The 21,134-nt window shown below is 36.4% G+C and overlaps 1 protein-coding gene across 4 annotated transcripts in view; it reads left to right on the forward strand.

Moving 5' to 3' along the window:
- Nucleotides 1-21,134, forward strand: part of Vps13b (vacuolar protein sorting 13 homolog B) — a 515,578-nt gene that overhangs the window by 368,823 nt on the left and 125,621 nt on the right. For all 4 annotated transcript variants that reach the window (XM_069991130.1, XM_069991132.1, XM_069991133.1 and 1 more), the window contains exon 36: nucleotides 3,127-3,534. In XM_069991130.1, coding sequence (XP_069847231.1) covers nucleotides 3,127-3,534 — 408 coding nt within the window. The remainder of the gene's footprint in view (nucleotides 1-3,126; nucleotides 3,535-21,134) is intronic.

A 21,134-nucleotide genomic window follows, 5' to 3' on the forward strand; every position in this document is an offset into this window, starting at 1 on the left:
CTATATAATTTTCATTGTGTCTCTATGGAAAAAAATCATAGTCTATTTTTTTAATATTTTTATTTTAATGACAGTTACTCTGTTTCATCAACTTGTTAAACTATGATGGTCCAAAAATGTAAACTGCCCGATTTTTATTTTCTGTGTTTAAAAATGCCAAACTTAGCCAGGCACTGGTGGTTCCCACCTGTGATGCTACCTATTCAGGAAGCTGAGTTCTGAGGATCAAGAAACAAAGCCAGCCTAAGAAGGACAGTCCTCAACTCTCACCTCCAATTAACCACCAAAAAGCCAGAAATGGAAGTGCGGCTCAAGTGGTAGAGTGCTAACCTTAAGCTAGAAAGCTCAGGGACAGACCCAGCCCCTGAGTTCAAGTCCCATGACTGGCACAAAAAGAGAGGGCAAACTTTTTTTGCACTTTTTTTTGTTGTTTCTAAGAATAATTTCCTGTACTATGAGACTGAAAAATATTCAAATGAAAGGTCTACTTTTTTGGGGGGGGTGGGGGATAGGTCGGTCATGGCACTTGAACTCTGGGCTTGGGCGCTGTCCCTCAGCTCTTCAGCTCAAAGTGAGCGTTCTACTGTATGAACCACAGCACCACTTTGGTTTTCTGGGGGTTTATTGGAGGTAAGAGTCTCACAGACTTTCCCTGCCCGGGCTGGCTTTGAACCGCAATCCTCAGATCTCAGCCTCCTAAGTAGCTACGATTACAGATGTTAACCACTGGCTCCTGGCTAAAGCTCTGATTTTTTTTTTTTTAACTAAAAAAAAGAGCCCCTAGCTAGTTCAAGGATAGAAAATCTATTGATACTGGGTACTAAAAGTGTCAGTACAAATTGGGTACCAATGGCTCACAGATATCATTCTAGCTAATCAGTAGGCTGAGGTCTGGGAATTAAGGCTTAAGAACAAAAGACTCTCATCTCCAATTAAGCAACAGTAATCTGGAAGTAGAGATTTGGCTTAAGTGTGACCAAAAAGTGTGTCACCAGTATGACCAAAAATTCCCAGCAAATTTTATATATATATATATATATATATATATATATATATATATATATGTATGTATATGTATATATATAAACATATAATAAATATATAACATGTAATAATTATTTAATGTTTAGTAGCCTTGCAAATTTATTGATGTCAGATGTGACAGTGATTATACATTTTAGTGTCATTTATATACCAACAAAGAATATGTGTGTGTGTGTATTAGCATTAGAGCTTGAACTCAGGGCCTTAGCACTCTCAGCTTTTGTGCTCAAGGCTAGAACTTTTAATTTGTGGACTTTTCTCATTCTGGCATGCAATTCCAGTTCTTGGTAGACCTGATATTTTAGAAAGGAATACCTAGTATTGCAATATTGCCTTGTATTTCAACTCTGATTTTCCACTTTCCAGCCCCCAAGGAGAGACTAAGCTGTGAGCCAATTTCTTTTTTTTTTTTAATTGTGAAAATACTGTACAGAGGGGTTACAATTACATGGGCAAGATAATGAGTACATTTCTTATCAAGCATTGTAGCCTCCTCCTTTGTTTCCCCTTCCCATCCTCCCCCCACCCCCCAATCCTCCTGACCCCCTCCCCCTCCCCACCAAAGTTGTAAAGTTCATTTTTGACGTAACAACTTGTACATCTCAGTGAAGGGGAAGAGGAAAAGCAAATCATTTAAATAGGGATACATGTGAACTAATTTCTTACAGAGAATGTAATATCTTGAGGATTAGAAGTTAGACACAGAAAGAGTTCATTAAGTACATGAGCAAACTTGGTGGTATCATATAAATTGGTTGGCAGAAGTGGGTTCTGATGAGTTAGGCAATGGCTGCAGATAAATGCAAGACCTTGTAATAGCTGAACAATATCCAAAACTTAGAAAAGGAGAAAACAAGGAGTGGCTGGAATATAGGAGAAAAGGAAATGGGATTCATGGAGGTAAAATTGACAAAACATATTCATGTTTGTATTGGACAGGGAAAAAGGTAATTCAGTGAGTCAAAGTCAGATTGCTGACATGAGCATGTGGTCCATAAAAGAACCATTAACTGAGAGAGAGAGAAACAGAATATATAAAAGGAGTTAATGGATTGTTTTGGATGAATGGATTTCATAATTCCATAGGAGTTCAGCAGAAAGGTCGACAGACTTTTGTATTCATTTTTCCTTTTTCAGTATTAAATATACGTTTAGTTACAGGGAACTAATGGTGCTGTGTCTCAGGCTTGTAATCCTAGCTACTCAGGAGGCTTAGGTCTGAGGATAGAGGTTCAAAGCCAACCTTATCCAAAAAGTCCATAAGGCTTTTATCTCCAATGAAATGAATATTTGTTAGGTTCTATTAAGCACCAACTTTTATTGGACATGTAGGTATGGGATACACTCTGTGTTCTAGGTACTAGTTATAAAAATGTATGACATGCCTAGCCTTTATGACATTTGTAGTCTAATATCTTATAGATGACATTTACAAAATGATGACATAAAATGAAATATAAAAATTAAAACAGAAATGTCAGTTTAAAGAACAATAATAACAACCTCTGATACATGACACATTAAAAATAAAACTAGGTTTTAATAATTTTCTGTTAAATTGAATGAGATGTTTCTACTCTGTCAATGCAGAATGAAGGCAAAAATTGACAAAGGAGGTTAGCATCAGGTCACGAGGTAGAAGCAAACATTCTGTGCATAAACTTGCCTAGAGAATAATAAGGGAGTATACTTCAGTCAGATGGATCAAGATTAATGGATACCTGTATTTTTTTCAAACATTGTTCTATCCAGTAATAGAAGTCCCTTTTTTTTTTCCATTGGAGAGAGAATGCCAGTTTCGGGTAAGTAACAGTAAAAACTGTAATGTCTGCTTCATTTTGCCTAAGGGGAAAAGCAGAAGCAAAAGTGGAAATGATGGCCTTGATATCTGTGTGCAGCCCTCCATGTATTAGGAACAATCACAGTGAGTAGCAATAATGTAGCCTGATGGATCCAAAGAGAACTTTTCTTCAAGTAACTACATGAAAAGAATAGTTAGTAAAAGAAATACAACATTCTGGCTCAGAATGCATATCTTAAAAGAACACTCGGGTAATTTTCCTGCCTTTTTTGTTTTTATAGCTGACATCAACTTGGATATATCAAAGCCTTTGAAAGCAAACCTGAGTTTTACCAAACTGGATCAGATAAATCAGTTTTTGAAGAAGATAAGAAATGCACACAGCTTTGCACCTAGTGAAGAGACCTCAATTGTGTCAGATACTACATTGAACAAAGAGGAGCATCCAGTATCCAAATATTACCGTGGAAAATTGTCTACACCTAAAATTCATGGTTATGGAATAGAGAAGATTTCATTTCAAGAAAACATGTGGAATACAATTTCCTGCTTTCAAAAAATTTCTGTCCACACTACTCAGATTGTGGTCTCTATGGAAACTGTCCCCCATGCTGATAAACCATGTCTGTTAGCATCCCTATCCAACCTCAGTGGAAGCCTTAATGTCAGAGCAGCGCAAAAAGCGCCTGGTAAGTTACAGATAACGAAGGGAAGGGGTAGGGCTGAGGATAGAGGAGAAAGACAAAGCAATATCTATTTTTCAGATGTTGCTAAACATCTGAAAAATGTATTATTTTGAAGATTTATGTTAAAGAGAAATGAAAGGTTTAAAAGCCATTAGAGATGGGGGTGTTTCTGGTTTGTGACCTTATGGCACAGATAGTTTTGTAACAAGTCCTTTGAGCCTATTATTTCAGTGCCCTTCTAAAATGCTTCTATTCACCTCTTGAGGCATATTCCTACCAGTGTCTTTATAACTTTCAGTTCCTAACTTCTTTTTATCTCAAGGGGCTATTGTGGAACAAAGGTGATTTAGGGCTTTTGTTTGTTTGTTTTTTGTCAGTCATGGGGCTTGGACTCAGCCTGGGTGCAGTCTTAACCTCAAGGTGAACGCTTTACCACTTGAGCCACAGCTACACTTTTGTGTTTCAGGTTTTTGTGACTCATTAGAATAGTAGTTTTCAAAGTGAGATCTCAGTATCCACAGCAGTTTCACCTGGGACTTCACTGGTAATACATATTCTTATACCCCACCCCAGCTGAAAGAGTCAGACTCTGGGCATAGAGCCCAGCAGTGTGTATTTCAGTAAGCCCTACAGGTGATTCTGATACACTGCATTAAATAACTGGTAACAATTTATTTAAAAAAGAAAAATTGCTGGGGTGGCAGATATGCTATATCAAGTATAACAGAAGCCAAAGTTCAACTCTGCAAGAATGCCATTGAAGCATTTTATCAGTTAGTAACACCTGGCAAGGAAAAAAAAAAACTGTGCTTCTGTACCTAGCCCAGAAAAGAGGCCTAGCCAGCTGCAACTGAATGTCATTGATGGGTGGAAAGGTTAGAAGCTAACTGGTAGTGACATCTACATTTTTCTCTTCTGGTACTCGTAAGTTGTTAGGCACTTCTTTTACACTGTCAGAAAGGGTTGGACATAAGGAATGGGAGGAGGGGCAGAAAAGGGCAACACAGGTGACAAATAAAAGTTTTCAATCAGGAAGTGGCCCTGTGGCTCAAGCGGTAGAGCACTCACCTTGAGCTGAAGAGCTAAGAGATAGCGCCCAAGCCCAGACTTCAAGCCCCACAACCGACAAAAAATAAATAAATAATAAATAAATAAATAAAAGTTTTCAATCATAGCAACTGCTACTGTAAAAGTGACAGGAAAATCCCAGAAATTTTGCTCTAAAAATAAAAGTGGTAAAAGCAAACCATCTTTTCCACTTTAATTTGTAGAGGGAAATACATGAAAGAAAAGAGGTAGTGCAGGGGATAAAATGCTAAAATTATGTGCAGTTTAGTTGCTTATCAACAAGTAAATAAGGGGCAGCTGGAGTCTATATAATTTCATTTCATAAAGTCAATTTGGGTACAGTAGTTTAAGAGATAAAAGAAAATGCTTTATAGTTGAGAAGTATTAATTTTAAGCCAAGCATAGATGATTTATTTCGTTCTCACCAGAAATATTTGTGACCAAGCCAGCTAAAAAGCTCTGTAGTTTTTTATCATCTTTAAAGTTTGAACTGAAAAATATAAGGTTCCTGGGACCTGAAAGACATTAAATACCAAAATATACTGCAGAAATACACTGCAGAATCTACTAAATATCCAGGAATAAACTGCAGCTTAGGCAGCATTGAGCTGGCTTCTATGCCTTTTCCTTGTACCTTAATTAGAGCATAGAGTGCCCTAAGTAGAGCTCAAAGTGGAAGAACTTAAGCAAACTATATTCAAAGTCCTTTTCTTTTATCCTCATTGCTTTAAAAATTATTTTCTACTCATATTTTATAAACTTCTATTGGTGACTACCCTTGCTAAATGTTTTCATCCAAAATATAATTTAAAATCTTTCTCTGGCATTGAGCCAGACAAACTTTTTAGATTCCTTCTATTCGTTTTTTGTAACTTTTCTTCATACTAGAAAGACTACATGCCCTTTTTTTTCTTATACAGTTATGTTCTAGGTCTAGTTAAACACAAAAATAAAAAACTATAGCCTTGACTAAGACATACTTGGTATAATCCTTCTGAGAAGTATTCAACAAACATTCTAAAAAGTTTGTATTACATTAAATAAAAATTGAAGTCAGCCATTTAATAGGAAAAATTTTATTATGAGACCATTACAAATGCCAGATATTTTTCTACATTTCCACTTTATGTGACAGCATGCCCAAAACATCTTAGAAGATAAAATTAGCAAAGTAGTTACATAATTAAGTCAAATAGGATTGTACCAAGTTCTAGTTATTACTGAAGACTGGTTTCTAGGAAAATTACGGTAAGAGATTATTATGTAGCTTTGTGTTCATATGCATCTGTGTGCCTGTGCTAGTCCTGGGGCTTGAACTCAAAGCCTGGGCACAATCCCTGAGCTTTTTTGCTCAAAGTTAATACTCTTATCACTTGAGCCACAGCTCCACTTCCAGCTTTGTGGTGGTTAATTTGAGATGAAAGTCTCAGACTTTCCTGCCCAGGATGGCTTCAAACCCTCAGCCTCCTGAGTAGCTAGGATTACAGTCTGAGTCACTGGTACTGGCTTACATAGCTTTTAAACTATTTTTAAATAAAAATGAATGTAAGCTTCAGACATTAATTTTCATTATGTAGTTAAGTGTCTTAAAATTACACACTTTCCAGGTTGTATAAAACATAGGCAGTTGTATATGTATTCAGGTATAGGTACAATTTTGATAAGTGATTTTAAAATATCCAACACCAGTCCACATACACAAAACCCTTTTACCAGTAGTCATATTTCGTTTTGTAGTTTTCAAATAACATCATTCTGCATTCAACCAAATTTTTATAGTACGTCTTTGAGCTCGATGCGGTTAATGTCAGATTTTTATAGGCTGAATCTAATACAGAAATACTTAACTGTGTCTTTGATTTTACAGTTTATATAACTATTGTGGCCATCTGCAACAGCTGCACTTTTCAAATTATTTGCTGGACCAAATTGAGCACAGTGACAAAAGTAGTCATCTCAGATGTACTATTAAACAGAGAAAGAAAAGGGAGCATTGCTTTGGTACAGTATAGCCATCTGCTATACAGATGTTATTGTATAGAATGACTTAAGATAAAATAATTGTAGAAAAATTTTCATTAAAACCTCAACAATTTGCACTTGTTTATTCAAATCTGCATAGCTCCCCAATGAGACAACACAGTTGGGGTTTCTTTGGTTCTCACTCACTTTCTCTTTGATCCTTTTTGATGTGCTGACTTTAATAAACATAGTCAAAAACACTGTGCAAAAAACATCATGGAAAAAACTACAAAGGAACAATTATAGCAGCAGAAACTACTCTAATCCCTAACTTACGCAAGCTATTTTTAGTGAAATATTTTTTTAACACTCTTTATGTGACAATGTTATATAAACAGGGAAAAATGGTCCTTTCCAGATGAATGTTAATTTAGGGGCTGAAATAGATTTGTAATGCTAGAGGAATCCTATGTGCTAAGTAATATTTAGAGAAACTCCACTGGGACCGTGTTACAGGCATGTTCTCTCACTTGTCAGAGGTACAAAAAAATACTGTGAGCTTGCCTAAGTATTGTATTTTTTATCATCTAAACTTTCATAAGCTTATGGAAATTTAAGAAATGTAAGAAAGGGAATAACAAAGTAATGAATAAGAACATTAATGTTTTTCTCTAAACATTTTCAATACATTTAAATAATCTGAAATGTTTTCATGTTTACTAACTAATATTTTTGTATATATGTGTCAGTCCTGGGGCTTGAACTCAGCCTGGGTAGGGCTCCTGAGCTGCTTTTTCTCAAGGCTAACACTACCACCTGAGCCACAGCTCTATTTCCAGCTTTTTGGTAGTTTATTGGAGCTAAGAGTCTCACGGACTTTCCTGCCTATCGAACTGAAATCCTAAGATCTTAGCCTTCTGAGTAGCTAGGATTATAAGCAAGAGTCACAGCACCCAGCTTATTAATTTTTTAAACTAAATATTTACAAATTATTTACTGAAATGGTTAAAAGAATACCTGATTCCATAATGTGGAACAAAATGAAATAGTTAAATGTTTTCCATTAACAAAAAAAAAAATCCTCCAGTTCTTCTAAGCTTCCTGTATTATTTTGCGACCCTACACTGAACATTTCAAGGGACTTAATTCTTTTTTTTTTAACTCCACTCTGCAGATGCTTATGTAGCAGTGACTTACAATAACTGAACTCATATTTCTGCTAGAATACTTACGTTTTCCCATGTGTCTGAGTAAAGTTCTGATTTTAGTAGATGTAATGCTCATATCCTTAAATTAACATATATAATATTTCATTAAATCCTGTGAGTGAATTTTCAATAACAAAATGAATCTCATCTAGAAATTGTCTTATATTTTGAAATACTTTAAGGTAGATGATATTCTTTTTCTGTCCATTAACATCATCATCTCATTCTACCAAATCTTTTTTTATGATTTGGTTCTGAGACTTAAACTCAAGACCTAGGCATGATCCCTGAGATGTTTTGCTCAAAGTTAGTGCTCTACCACTTGAGCCACAGCTCCACTTCTGGCATTTTGGTGGTCATTTAGAGAAGAGTCTTGTAGACTTTTGTTCCCAGGCTGGCTTTGAACCATGGTTCTTAGATCTCTGCCTTCTGAGTAGAATTACAAGCATGAGCCATCAATGATATCCACAATGTAATTTGGGGAGGGGAGTGTAATTTGAAGTATTATTCTGTAGAAACCCTAAGCATATAATCATAAATTCTGAGTTTGTGGCACATCTCTTTCCACAGGCAGGGTAGGAAGTAAACTGAATACTTTAGCTCTTCATCAGAGTAAATTATGGTTCTGTTAGGCAAAGCTCCTTATATTTCAGCAAACAAGAGTACGAAATGGCTGAGCTGAAGCTGCTTTGCTCTTCCTCTGGGATACTTACATTGGCAACTTCCACCTCAACAGGGAAGAGGGAATTCGGATATGAAAAAGTTAATGACACAGAGGAAAAGAGCCTAAACTCTAAAATGCTGGGCCATTTTGAGAAAAGTTGGACCCTCCTCTTCATAAGGTGATCAGGGACTTTCCACTCAGTCACCAAGCAGTAGGTTGAGCTCCTTTTATTTAGTCCCAAGAACTGTGTTTAAGTAACTTTCACTGCCCTGCTGCTGTCATCCAGATGTACTTATCTTTGTATATAAACAAAATGAGAGAAAGAAAGCACTGCCACATTATTTTCTGTGTATATAAAATGCATCTTCTCATGTGCACCAAATTCAAGACTAATAAAATATAAAGAACCTAAAATTCCTTTTCATGTACTGAAAAGTGAAACCTGATCACTAATTGATATGAAATGGAGCTCTAGCTTTTCATTCCTAGTTAACTATGTTTCCTGAGGGAAATCCCTTAAGATATCCTCATACCCTTTGGATGCTGCAGAGATGCACATTAGCCTTGGGGGAAATAAAACATTCAATTAGATATGACTTCTTAAAATAATATGTTGCAATAATATGCCATTTACAACACCCCAAAGATGCTTGTTAATTTTTTAGAAGAAATAGCATCTCTCTAGTGCTTGAACAACTGGAAATGAATTTCTGACAGTAAAAGCCAGAGAACAAACTTAACTTTTAAGCAGCCACTAAGGACTGAAGTGGAAGTACTGCTTGTAGAAAGTTATACAAATTACTAACAAACCTTAATGAATATTGGGTGTGGGCATCAAAGTCCTGTCACTTTTGACACTGTGTCCCAACTAGCTTAAACCTAACACTCAAAGAAAAGCAGAGATCTCATTGGATCTGTAACATCTGGGATTTTATTTGTCATTTTGGCATACCTGGCAAGCGCAAAAGAAAGAGTAAAAAGGGATTATCTTGACAATGAAATGAGTTACTGAATATTGTGATAATGAAAAGCAGAAGAATTCTAATACCTTTCTATAGTCCCTGAGGTAGAGGTATGTTTATGGTTTTGCAAAAGTAAAATGTGGGCAGGCATAACAGATGGCCTAGAATTTGTGAAATCTAATACCCCCTCATCCCAGGACAGAGTACTACTATTAATCCTGGTTAGATTCCCTCCTATTACTTTATAACAACGTTCAAAGTTGCTACTGATGAGCTGACGTGGAACTCCTTTAGGTTACCTGTAGATTACTGATTTTTTTTTCCACCTCTGGTAATTATTTTTCTCTATATTCTGATTAACTATCAAGACATTAAAAACAGCAAAATAGAAAGTTCTAAAAAGTGGATAGGAGATAAAAATATATATTATATATAGTATATGTACATATAGTTTTTTAAAGAGTGATTCTTACTGCATAGCTCAGGCTGGTCCCAAACATGATTCACTTTTGTGCTTCCATCTCCTGAATGCTACAATTGTGCAGCCACAGCTGACTACTACATCTTTTATTATGTGACATATATTCACTTTTCTGTGGTAGAGGGCTTTTCCATTTCTTATAATGTCTGTTATATGATTATAGTTGTTTAGGTACATTTTTAGTTCTAGTGCTTTACTGTAGCTATTTTATATTTCAGCAGAAAGCTTTTAAACTAGGATAGCAACTCCAGAGATATAGAAGGTAACCATTGGGTTGCAACCTTGCTGTATTAATTTCAAGACTACATGAAAAATGAAAACTTTCTAACAAGCAACAAACTTGAGCTATCAGAGCAATCTTCTGAGCTGGGTGTAGAGAACATGATGTACCTGCCCAGTCTTTCTAGAGGGAGATGAGCTCACATCAGAGAGATAGATAACCATCTCTGACTTTTTCTTCTGATTCATCACTGACCTGAACTCCATTTGAACCTTGTTAGACAAAAAACAAGCAGAATTCCTGGCTCAAACTATAAAATATAATTAAGCCCCTTTGAAACGATGTGTAAAAGAACATTGCTGTACCCCCACTTATAACCACTACCACCACCACAACCAATAAAGTTAAATCAAGCACTGCCTGTAATGGATTAAAATAATAAATGTTCCTGGATTTCAGTGTTTGAAGTACTTGAAGAAAACAGGCTCCCAGCAGCCGGGGTAGCAGAATGTAGGAGAGACATTTATTAATGACGAGTTCAAGGATTTGGCCTGTTTAAGATCATTACTTTCTGTTTACCGTGTGTTACACATCTCTGTATTTTACACAGCCCACATGTGTCCACATGCAATAATGAAAAGCTTTTTTTAAAAAAAAAAACAATTCTTAATTGTATAAATATGGTCCTCCTGGGGAATATGAAGTCTTCGTAAGATTCTGCTCCCTTCTAATGAGAAATCCAGTGCAGTTATTATAATGTTCCATGAAAATTCACCTTTGAATCTTGTCTCTGTTAGTTTCTTTCTTGCTTTCAGTTTTAGTTACCAATTTCCAGACTTAATGTAATCTAACCTCAGGTTATATATTTTAGAATGTTTTCTTATAATATTAGCACTGTGTATCAACCTATGTATGATAGGGGAAATGATCAGTGCTTCTTTATTCTAGCTCTAACAAAGATATGATAAAGAGCCATTTCTCAAGGTTTAAGTTCATTCAGAAAAAGACAAACCAATAGGAGCTTCATATATTCTTATATCTAAACAGTGTTCTTTATGAGTTTTTTTTTTCTTTTTTGGTCAGTTATGGGGCTTGAACTCTGGGCCTGGGCACTGTCCCTTAGCTCTTCAGCTCAAGGCTAGCGCTCTACCACTTGAGCCACAGCGCCACTTCTGGCTTTTTCTGCTTATGTGGTGCTGGGGAATCGAACCCAGGGCATGAATGCAAGGCAAGCACTCTATCACTGAGCCACCTACTCAGCCCTAAACAGTGTTCTTTGGACAGGAGAAAAGGGAGCCTTTGCAACAGCAATGCTATCAATTAACATAAAGTTGTCTCACTGAGAAAAGTGATACTGTGAAAAAGTTCTTGCCTGAGTAGTTAATTCCTACAGGTGTTTTTTTCTTAGCTGTCTATGAGGTTAGTACTCCAGGAAATGGACATTAATTTTCAGAGCCCGCCTATGACTATAGAAGTAGAGAAGGTTAGAAGTAAATCTTGCCCCCTCTGTTGAGTTTCTGACAGCATTTAGTTCGCCTGTGATCACAGTAGATTCCCCTGTTATCCATATATTGCCAGTAGGCTGTATATTAGGAATGTGTCTGGCAAAGCAACCCTGGCTGTAATGAGTGACTGAAAACACATCTCAGACATTCTTTTATACTCTAGCTGGTCCTCTGGATCTATGGCTATGATGACATGACATGCCAAAGCTGTACAATTGAACAGGGCAGAGGCATTTATTTAAAACCCTGTTACTAATTGGAAAATGAAATTCCTAAGACCTAACTAATAGTGGTAGCTTTTTAAATAATATATAATAAAAGTGCAGTCATGATGCATTTTTACTATCATTATTAACTTCTCAAAATACGTTTTATTGAAAATATAACAAACATTTTTAAAAACTTTACCATCATTGTTCATTTTGAATTTCTAAAACTTTCCCCAAGTTATGTAAAGAAATGACTTGTATCTCTAAGGAATTAAACCAATATAATATTTTAGGAATCCATCAGTGAAGATCCAAATATTTGTCTTTTCTCATTCTTCCTCTTAATTATTTACTATATAACCAAGTTTTTTTATTTTTATATTTAAGTAGTTGTACAAGGTCTTCCAATTCTGCAAAAATATAAAACAATGTAGTGCTTGAAGGAAGCTGGCAAAATCTGCATCACAGCCCTGCAGCATATTGGCCAGCTAATTATGGCAAAATCTACTCCCATATCTTATCTCCCAAATGAAGGCAAGAATAATCCACAGTACTGTCTGGAGGACTAGATGACATAATCACACAGAGTACCTTACAAATTGCTTGATACAAACTGAGTACTCTCAGTTAATACAAATCCTCATATCTTGTTTCCCTCCATTTCTCAACAGAATCACATCACTTGAATGCTGAAGTCATAAATCTTTATGACTTTATTTTCTTTATTTTCTTTTTTTCAAGAGCTGTTTTTTTTTGTTTTTTTTTTTTTTTGCTGGCCATGGGGCTTGACCTCTGGGCCTGGGCGTTGTCCCTCAGCAATGCAGCTCAAGGCTAGCACTTGTCCAGCTTTTTCTGTTTATGTGGTTCTGAGGAATCAAACCCAGGGCCTACCTCATGCATATGAGGCAAGCATTCTACCACTGAGCCACCTTCCCAGCCAAAGAGCCCTTTTTACCCTTTTCCCTATAGATACTATTATATAAATACCTTACATTTGAGACTAAAACAGGTAACAACACCAGTGTAATATCATAGTAAGTTAAAAAAAATTGATATATCTCCAACCCTGTTACAATCAGCTCTATGACCTTGTAGGTTCTTTAAGGTACTGTAATTATCTCATAGATCATCATTACTATATAAGATTCCGTAAATGTCAAGGTACCTTGGGTTGAAGTCCTCTAAGCTAGTTTTAAATGCCTCCTAGAGTAAAGTATGAAGGTGTTAAAGTTATTTGCCCAGGGTTAGTCAGATAGAGTGAATTTCTCATGGCCATTTGTCTTTCTATTATATCTGTCTTTACAAACTTAGATTACAGAGGGTGCTGGTGGCTTTTGCCTACTCAAGAAGTTGAGATGTGAGGATCATACTTTGAAGCCAGCTAGAAAAGTCCATGAGACTCATATCTCCAATTAAGCATCAAAGGCTGAAAGTGAAGGAGTAACTCAAGAAGTAGAGCACCAGCCTTAGGTAAAATGCCAAGTGAGAGCATGAGGCCTTTAGTGCAAGGCCCCATACCAGCACAAACTAAAAAGAAAACAAGCCTGGAATGTATAGATTAGGACTTGTTTCTAAGCCATTGCAGTAAATGACTTAGCAACTCATTTTGCTTTCCTTTTGTTGTTGTTGGCAGTGGCAGTATTGATTTTAGGGCTTCATGCTTTCTAGGTAAATGTTCTACCACTTTAGGCATACCTACATTCCTTTTACTTCCACTTATTTTCGGGATTAGGTGAGCATCATTTTTTGTCCAGACAGCCTAGACTTCAGCATAAATTATACCTCCCACTGTAGTTGGGATTATAGACACATATCTTCCATACCCAGCTATGTCTGATGAGATGGGTTCTTACAAAGTTTTTATCCTGCTGACCTGGTACCACCATCCCCCTGATCTCAGCCTTTCAAGCATCTAGGATTACATAGCCATGACTGTAATCAGTCAGGTCTTGATTACACTTGTAATCAGATGTACAATGCCTGACCTCATTTTGCTTTGACCATTGAGTTTATACCCATTTTCCATTTTTGTAAACAACTAATACAATTGGTATAGCAGAAGATCCTTTTTCTGCTATTTTTAAGTATGTTTACCATTATTTCCCTCTGTAACAGGTTTCAGTTTGCATTTGGGTGTGCAGATCTATTTTTATCATAGCCAGGTGATTTAATCAAGTTTATTATTTGAATAAACTGGCATAACTGTAAAAACAGCATAGAATGGTGGGAAAGAAAGAGGTAAAGCATATCCTGTTACCCTTTGGTAGTTTTTGTTTTCTGGCATCATGTTTTTAAACACTTAACATACACACAGACACACACACACACATACTTCATTCTTAGTTAAGGGCCAAGTATAAGTGGCCAATTTGGTAGATATTTAACCTTTCATAAGGAATATCCATGTTAGTGTTTTAAAAATTCCTCTTTTTGTCTCTTGTTATTTTTCTGTTTTCTTATGTTCAAAATATAGGGCTGGAGTTAGATGAAAGATCCAACTTTTAGTCCTCGTGAGGACTGGATAAGAATCCATAAAGTTCTGCATATAAAAAGTCAGAAGGAGGCTGGGAAGGTGGCTCAGTGGTAGAGTGCTTGCCTTGCATGCCTGAGGTCCTGGGTTCGATTCCTCAGCACCACATAAGAAAAAAGAAAAAAGCCAGAAGTAGCGCTGTGGCTCAAGTGGTAGAGCGCTAGCCTTGAGCTGAAGAGCTGAGGGACAGCGCCCAGGCCCAGAGTTCAGGCCCTATAATCAGACCCCCCACCCCCCCAAAAAAGTCAGAAGGTTCTTAAAAGAGATACATGCTGGTGGATGGGCCACCCATTTGGACTCTCATTTTATGACTAGATTGTTGTTACTATATTGAGGAGTATTGTCAGCCTTTCCAGATTGAATTAGATGAAGGAACAAGAAATTGAAATTTTTAGTTCCTTTGAAAATCTGCTGATTTGTTTATGGACGATACTTTTTAAAGTGTTTTTTTTTTTTTTCTCTGTACCTATTTGAATCATCCCAATGTTTCACTCTTAACACAGGTTGGCTTCTGGGTGTTTCTTAACATATGCTTCCTGATTTTCTAGTAGCCTAAGATTACTTCCAGCTGCATTAAAAAAAAAAGAACTGATTATGCTTTCCTAGCACATGTCATCATGGAGTACTGCTTCTAATGATATACAGAAGCTTGATCTAGATTGCATTTTGCTCAGTCAGCATGTACAGAGCAGGAGCTCTACTTGGAGTCTAATAGATACTGATGATGATGGGCTGGCAGTATTTTGTAAATGTTTTCCAAAACAAATGGTTTGCATTTATTAGTCTTCTGAAGAAGTATTTTAAAGGTCATGAAACTATTTGTTCTTTGAACTAAGTTTTTATATTCAATGAGAAGTATCTCAGTATGCAAACAAAGCAAGATCTTCTTATCACACCAGTTGTTTCTGAAATTATTTCTCAGTGTTGCTACACTTCATTTAGTCTAATTAAATGTCTTCCATTAATTTACCGAAGCTTAAATTAAAAAATGTAAACACACATTTTTGAAAGAAGTCAATAATAGAAAAAACCAGCAAGAAAGCATTCACTTAAAAAAAAGTAGAAACACATTTACTAAATGCAACGTTGGTCCCTGTATAGGAAAAAAGACACTAAACACAAAATAATGAAACTCAAAAAGGTCTTTAAAATAGTAGTAGTATATAATGTTAATTTAGTATTTGTTGACAATTTTACTCATTGTACATAAATTATTAATATTAAGAAAAACTGGATAGAGGCCTGGCACAAGTGGCTCAAGCCTATAATCCTGTCTACTCAGGAAGCTGAGATCTGAGGATAATGTTGTTCAAAGCCAACCTGGGCAGAAAAGCTCATAAAACTCATCTCTAATATAAAGTCTCAAAAATCTGGAAGTGGCAACTGTGGCTCAAAGTGACAGATCACTAGCCTTGAGTACAAAAGCTCAGGAACAGCACCCAGGCTCTGAATCAAGCCCCAGGACCATCACAAAAAAGAAAAACTGGGTAGAAAATATTAAGTTTGCTGAAATCTAAATTTTATTTCAAAATTTGAAGTTCTTAGAAATAATTTGAGTAGAGTATGGCTGGGGAACACCTGTAAACCCAGCATAAGAAAGGCCAGGATAGGGGCTGGGAAGTGGCTCAGTGGTAGAGCACTTGCCTTGCATGCTTGAGGCCATGGGTTTGATTCCAGCACCACATAAGCAGGAAAAAAAGCTGGAAGTGGTGCTGTGGCTCAAGTGGTAGAGCACTAGCCTTGAGCTGAAGAGCTGAGGGACAGCGCCCAGGCCCAGAGTTCAGGCCCCACCACCGGACCTAAAAAAAAAAAAAGAAAAAAAGAAAAGGCCAGGATAGAAGCATTGCAAGTTGAGCCCACCCTGAGCTTCATAGTGAGATGCTGTTTCAAAAATTAAAAAAAAAACAAAAACAAAAAAAACAAGCAGGGGTAGCTCACACTTCTAATTCTAGTTACTCAGTCAGCTGAGATCTAAGTATCACGGTTCAAAGACAGTGCAGGCAGGAAAATTTGTGAAACTTTTCAATTAACCACCAAAAAGCCAGAAGTGGAGCTATTACTCGTGTTAGAGTGCTAGCCTTAGCACAAAAGCTCAGGGACAGCACCCAGACCTTTTCAAGCCCCAGGACTGGCATTGAAAAAAAAAAAATCAAAAAACAACTGGATGACCAGTGGATCATACCTGTAATAGTAGTATCTACTCAGGAGGCTGAATCGTGAGGAGGGTGTTTCAAAGCCAGCCCAAGCAAAAAAGTTGGCAAGAATCTATCCCTAATAAACCAGCAAAACACCTGAGCTGGAAATGTGGACATTTCAGGTAAAATTTTAGAGACCCCATGTCAACAAGCAAGTCAGGTTTGGTGATTCATGATGGACCCTACCTTAAAAATAACTAAAGCACAAAGGGCTGATGTCATAGCTCAGGTGGGAGGATGCCTCTCTAGTGAGCACACAGCAAGGCCCTGGGTTCAAACTCACCAAAAAAAAAAAAAAAAGAGAGAGAGACCTAGGAGAAAGGTGGGGGGAAGGAGACAGGTCTCATATCTTGGCAGGTGTGAATCATTTGGCACACTTTGGGTTTCAAGTGGCCATAAAACACCTCAAATGGGTTGAGCAGTTACGATGAAAACCTGTTGTTAGGCATGGCAGAAGCCGTTAGGTCTCTCTTTATGTGTTACTAGCATCAGCCTCAAGCTCTACTGGTAGCTTCTAGCAGGACAAGGGCCTTCCTGTTCTTAACTTGAAGACCAAGGAGAAAGAAAGATCTATTTCCCAAAAGTTTTTCTTGAATCTCATGCCCATCCATGGGTAGCTCAGTTGCAAGCTCTCTGAATCTTGTGCATCTTCCTGCCCTCCTTGCTCACTTGAAGCTGGCCCGCTTCCTTCTTCTTGTTCCAAACTCCCAAAGTTCTACCTAATTCTATGCCACTTTCCTCAAGATTGCAGCTCCTACCTGCCATAGTTTGAATATCTCCCAAGTCTATGTTGGTTAAAGGTTTAGTCCCCAGCATGACACTATTGTACAGTGGATCTTTAGGATCTATGGCCTTGTGAAATGTGTATAAGTCATAGGATCATGATTTTAAAGAGAATCATGAATTCCCAAACTCTTGCTCATTCTCTTTGCTTGTTGTTTATGAGGAGAGCAGTTTTGCTTCACAATTTGCTCCCACTATGATGTGCTGCCCACCATAGGTCCAAAAGAATGAGGCTAAGCAGTCTAGAACCTCCAAGTGTAAGCCTAGATAAATCTTTTATTTTTATAAGTTGATTATATTTGATATCTTGCTATAGTAATGCAGAACTATGTTTTGTCTCCTGAGATTTCCAGTTTCCCTTCTCTCTGCCCAAGCCAAAAAACAAAAATAAAAACAAAAAACAAAACTGTATGATAAGGAAGAAATGTTCATGAGTTCAGTACTGCTTACAGGATCACAAAGGTTGTCAAGAGTTATTTATTTGTTTAGTAAAAATTCAATTCTATAATTTTATCATTTTGGTTCTTGATTTTTAGACAAAAACCTCAAACTAATTTAGCTAGTGTATTGTGAGTATTTTGAAGTACTTTCTATATAGTAGAAACAAGTAAAAATAATTTGCATGTATAAGTTTTATCGAGAACAGCTTTTAGCATATGCTTACAAATATTATTTTATAGATAAACGCTGATAAAATGAAAAAAGTAATTTCATTTATCAGTGTGCTTCAGATAACAAGTGAAGCCCTATATCTTGTTTTTGTTGTTGTTGTTTTGGGTTTCTTTCTTTTCTTTCTTTTTTTCTTTCTTCTTTTCTTTTTTTTTGTGGGGGAGGGGGAGTACTAGTACTGGGGCTTGAACTCTAGGCCAGCTTTGTTACTCAAGGCTGGCACTCTACCACTTGAGCTACAGTTCCATGTCCATCTTTTTGGGTGTTTAATTGAAGATAAGAGTGTCACAGACTTTCCTCCCAGGCTAGCTTTGAATATCAATCCTCTGATCTTGGCCTTCTGAGTAACTAGTATTACAGGCATGGGCCACCAGTGTCCAAAGGCAACAGAAATGTTTACTTCTAGTAATGTTTAAGAAGCAAAGTAAATAGTGATAGCATTGGATTATGACTCATAAATGAATATTTAAGATCCTAAATTAATATAAATAAGAAGTAGAGCTAGTAAGTGAGCTGATCCACAGTTCTAATAAGAAAAATAGGAAGCCATCATTATCACACATAACTGAATGGGTTAAAGTTTGGTGAAAATTAGACTATTTGGCTTAATCTCCAAAGATATTCTCTCTCTCTCTCTCACACACACACACACACACACACACACACACACACACACACACACACACACACACACACACACACACACACACACACACACACACACACACACACACACACACACACACACACACACACCCCTAAGGAGTTTATTATTTATTGAAGAAAAATAGTAACTTTACAGTATAAAATATTATAAGCAATAAAACAACAGCATCCCACACCCCATTGTTATGAATTAAGAGAATTACTGTTTTGGTACCCTTGCCAAAAATACATAACTTTATTTTACTCATGAGAAAGCATCAGATAAACCCAAATTGACAAAGGCTTTGCAGACTAATTGAAGTGGACTATTCAAAAGTCTCTAAGATCTTTACTTAACAGTAATATGTGTTATGTATATATAGACATACACATACATATATATGTGTATGTGTGTGCATATAAACATACAGATATATATCAATGGACAGAGATGGCATATCAGCATGATTGCACTGTTTCTATTCTAGTCACATAGCTACGTGAAGGGCATATGAGAACACAGTATTTTTTCTACTTTTATATAAATCCAAAGTTATTTCAAAATAGAAAATTTTTATCTGGGTATGATTGACACATGCCTGTCATTCCAGCTTCTCAGAAGAAGAGATGGGGGGAGAAGTGTCAAAAGTTTAAGGTGTGTGGGCAATGAAACATGATCTGAGAAGCAAAATTCAAACAAAAGGGCTCAAATGTGCCTCTGGAGAGAGAGTGTTTTCTTAGCATATACAAAGCCCTGGGCTTTGTAATCCCTAGGGCTGAAAAAGAGAGGGCAAGGAGGGGGGAGGTCAAAAGAGGGAGAAAGAAAAGAAAGACAAAAAAGACGAAGGAAGGAAGGAAGGAAGGAAGGAAGGAGAGGAGAGGAGGAAAGAAGGGAAGAAGGGGAGGAAAGAAGGGAAGGAGAGGAAGAGGCACTAGTGGTTTATGCCTGTAATCTTAGCTTTTAAGAAGGCTGTGATCTGTAGGATTGTGTTCAAAGCCAGCCCCAAAAGAAAAGTGTTAGACACTCCATCTCTAATTAACTACCAAAATACTGGACTGGAGGCATGGTTCAGAACGGAGTAGAGTGCCAGTTGTGAGCAAAGAAGCTGAGTAAGAATATAAGGCCATGAGTTCAAGCCCAAGCACAGGCACAAAAAAGGGTGGGGGGGGGAATCTAGAAAATTATCATTTTCTACATAGTTATACTGAATTAAGCCTGTTTTTGTAATACCATTATTATAATTTCTAGGATGAATTAGTATTTTTTGTTTAGCAAATATTTAATGGTTAACAGGAATTCTAATGCACTGGTGTAGGGAGTTATGACATAGATGAAAGACTCCATTAATAAAGGTATGTTTTGATTTTTTTTTTAGCTTATCTGTGGTGGTGGTCACTTCTGTTCTGTAATTAAATGAAACTTACCTTTGAATTAATTGTAGAAGTGAAGTGGAAGTTTCAGTGACACAAATTGATTTCCATGACAAAAATGAATTTCTATCATAATTTTTAAAATAAAAATCAGTGCTAGCAGTTTTGCAGATATGGGAGGATCAATCCTCCCTTCTGTGAGGATTAAAAGTTGTATAGCTTATTTCTGCTCTAGAACATTCAACATATATGCACTTTTCAAATCTCCACAGAATTGAAAAGTCAATGTGGGTATTACTTTAAAACATGTGTTTACTGTGGGTCTAAGGTGTTTTTTAATCTTTCATCTTTTTGAAGGCTCAAATAGCATTAGAAAAATAAGCTCTGAGCATTACAAATGTGGTCTGCTGAAATTCAATATTCACAATGACAATTTAGAATATGAGCTTCTTGGGAGGAAAGTGAACTCACCATTCTTAACTCCATCTAAATATCTTTAAATGTGCTGTTGCTTTTATGAAAAGGTTTTGATCCACAATCTTACTTTAAGTTCAAAAGAAAAGCTTCATTTTAAAGTATATTCCTTTTCTGGTTATATTTACTTTGAACTATAGCATATAGTTTTCCTCATAAATCTAACCTGCCACTATCTGTTTTTAAGACTTTGTAAACTTCAAGTGGTTATGATGTGTGAAGTTTGGATTAAACTAAATTTTTTTTACAAAACACATGTTATATATTTTGATTGATTTGAATTTTACCATAGGCTAGTCAAAAACTTTGAGTATCTAGTAAAGTAATATACTGTACTATATTCATGGTAAGAAATCATAGAAAATTACCCTTTCACATCATGTTAACAAAAGACAAATGAAGCAGCTGTTCTTGTTTTTAATGTAGTTGCTTGAAAAACTTGCACAATTTAATGAAAATGCCTCTACTCATAAAATTTTAAATGCTCACACATGGAAAAAGTCATAATGTTTTGGCAAATATTGCTTTGTTAGGGATGTGAATGAGGTATGCCTGCTTCATGAGTAGAGTTCTGTATAAATGGCATGAAACTGGTAGAAAGCTAACTGAAAAAGACTGACAAAGAGTCAGTTAACACTCTTTAAAAATAATGCCTCC

This window comes from Dipodomys merriami, unplaced genomic scaffold (genome assembly GCF_024711535.1).
Source record: "Dipodomys merriami isolate MVZ:Mamm:240054 unplaced genomic scaffold, mDipMer1.0.p SCAF_4, whole genome shotgun sequence".
Lineage (NCBI taxonomy): Eukaryota > Metazoa > Chordata > Mammalia > Rodentia > Heteromyidae > Dipodomys > Dipodomys merriami.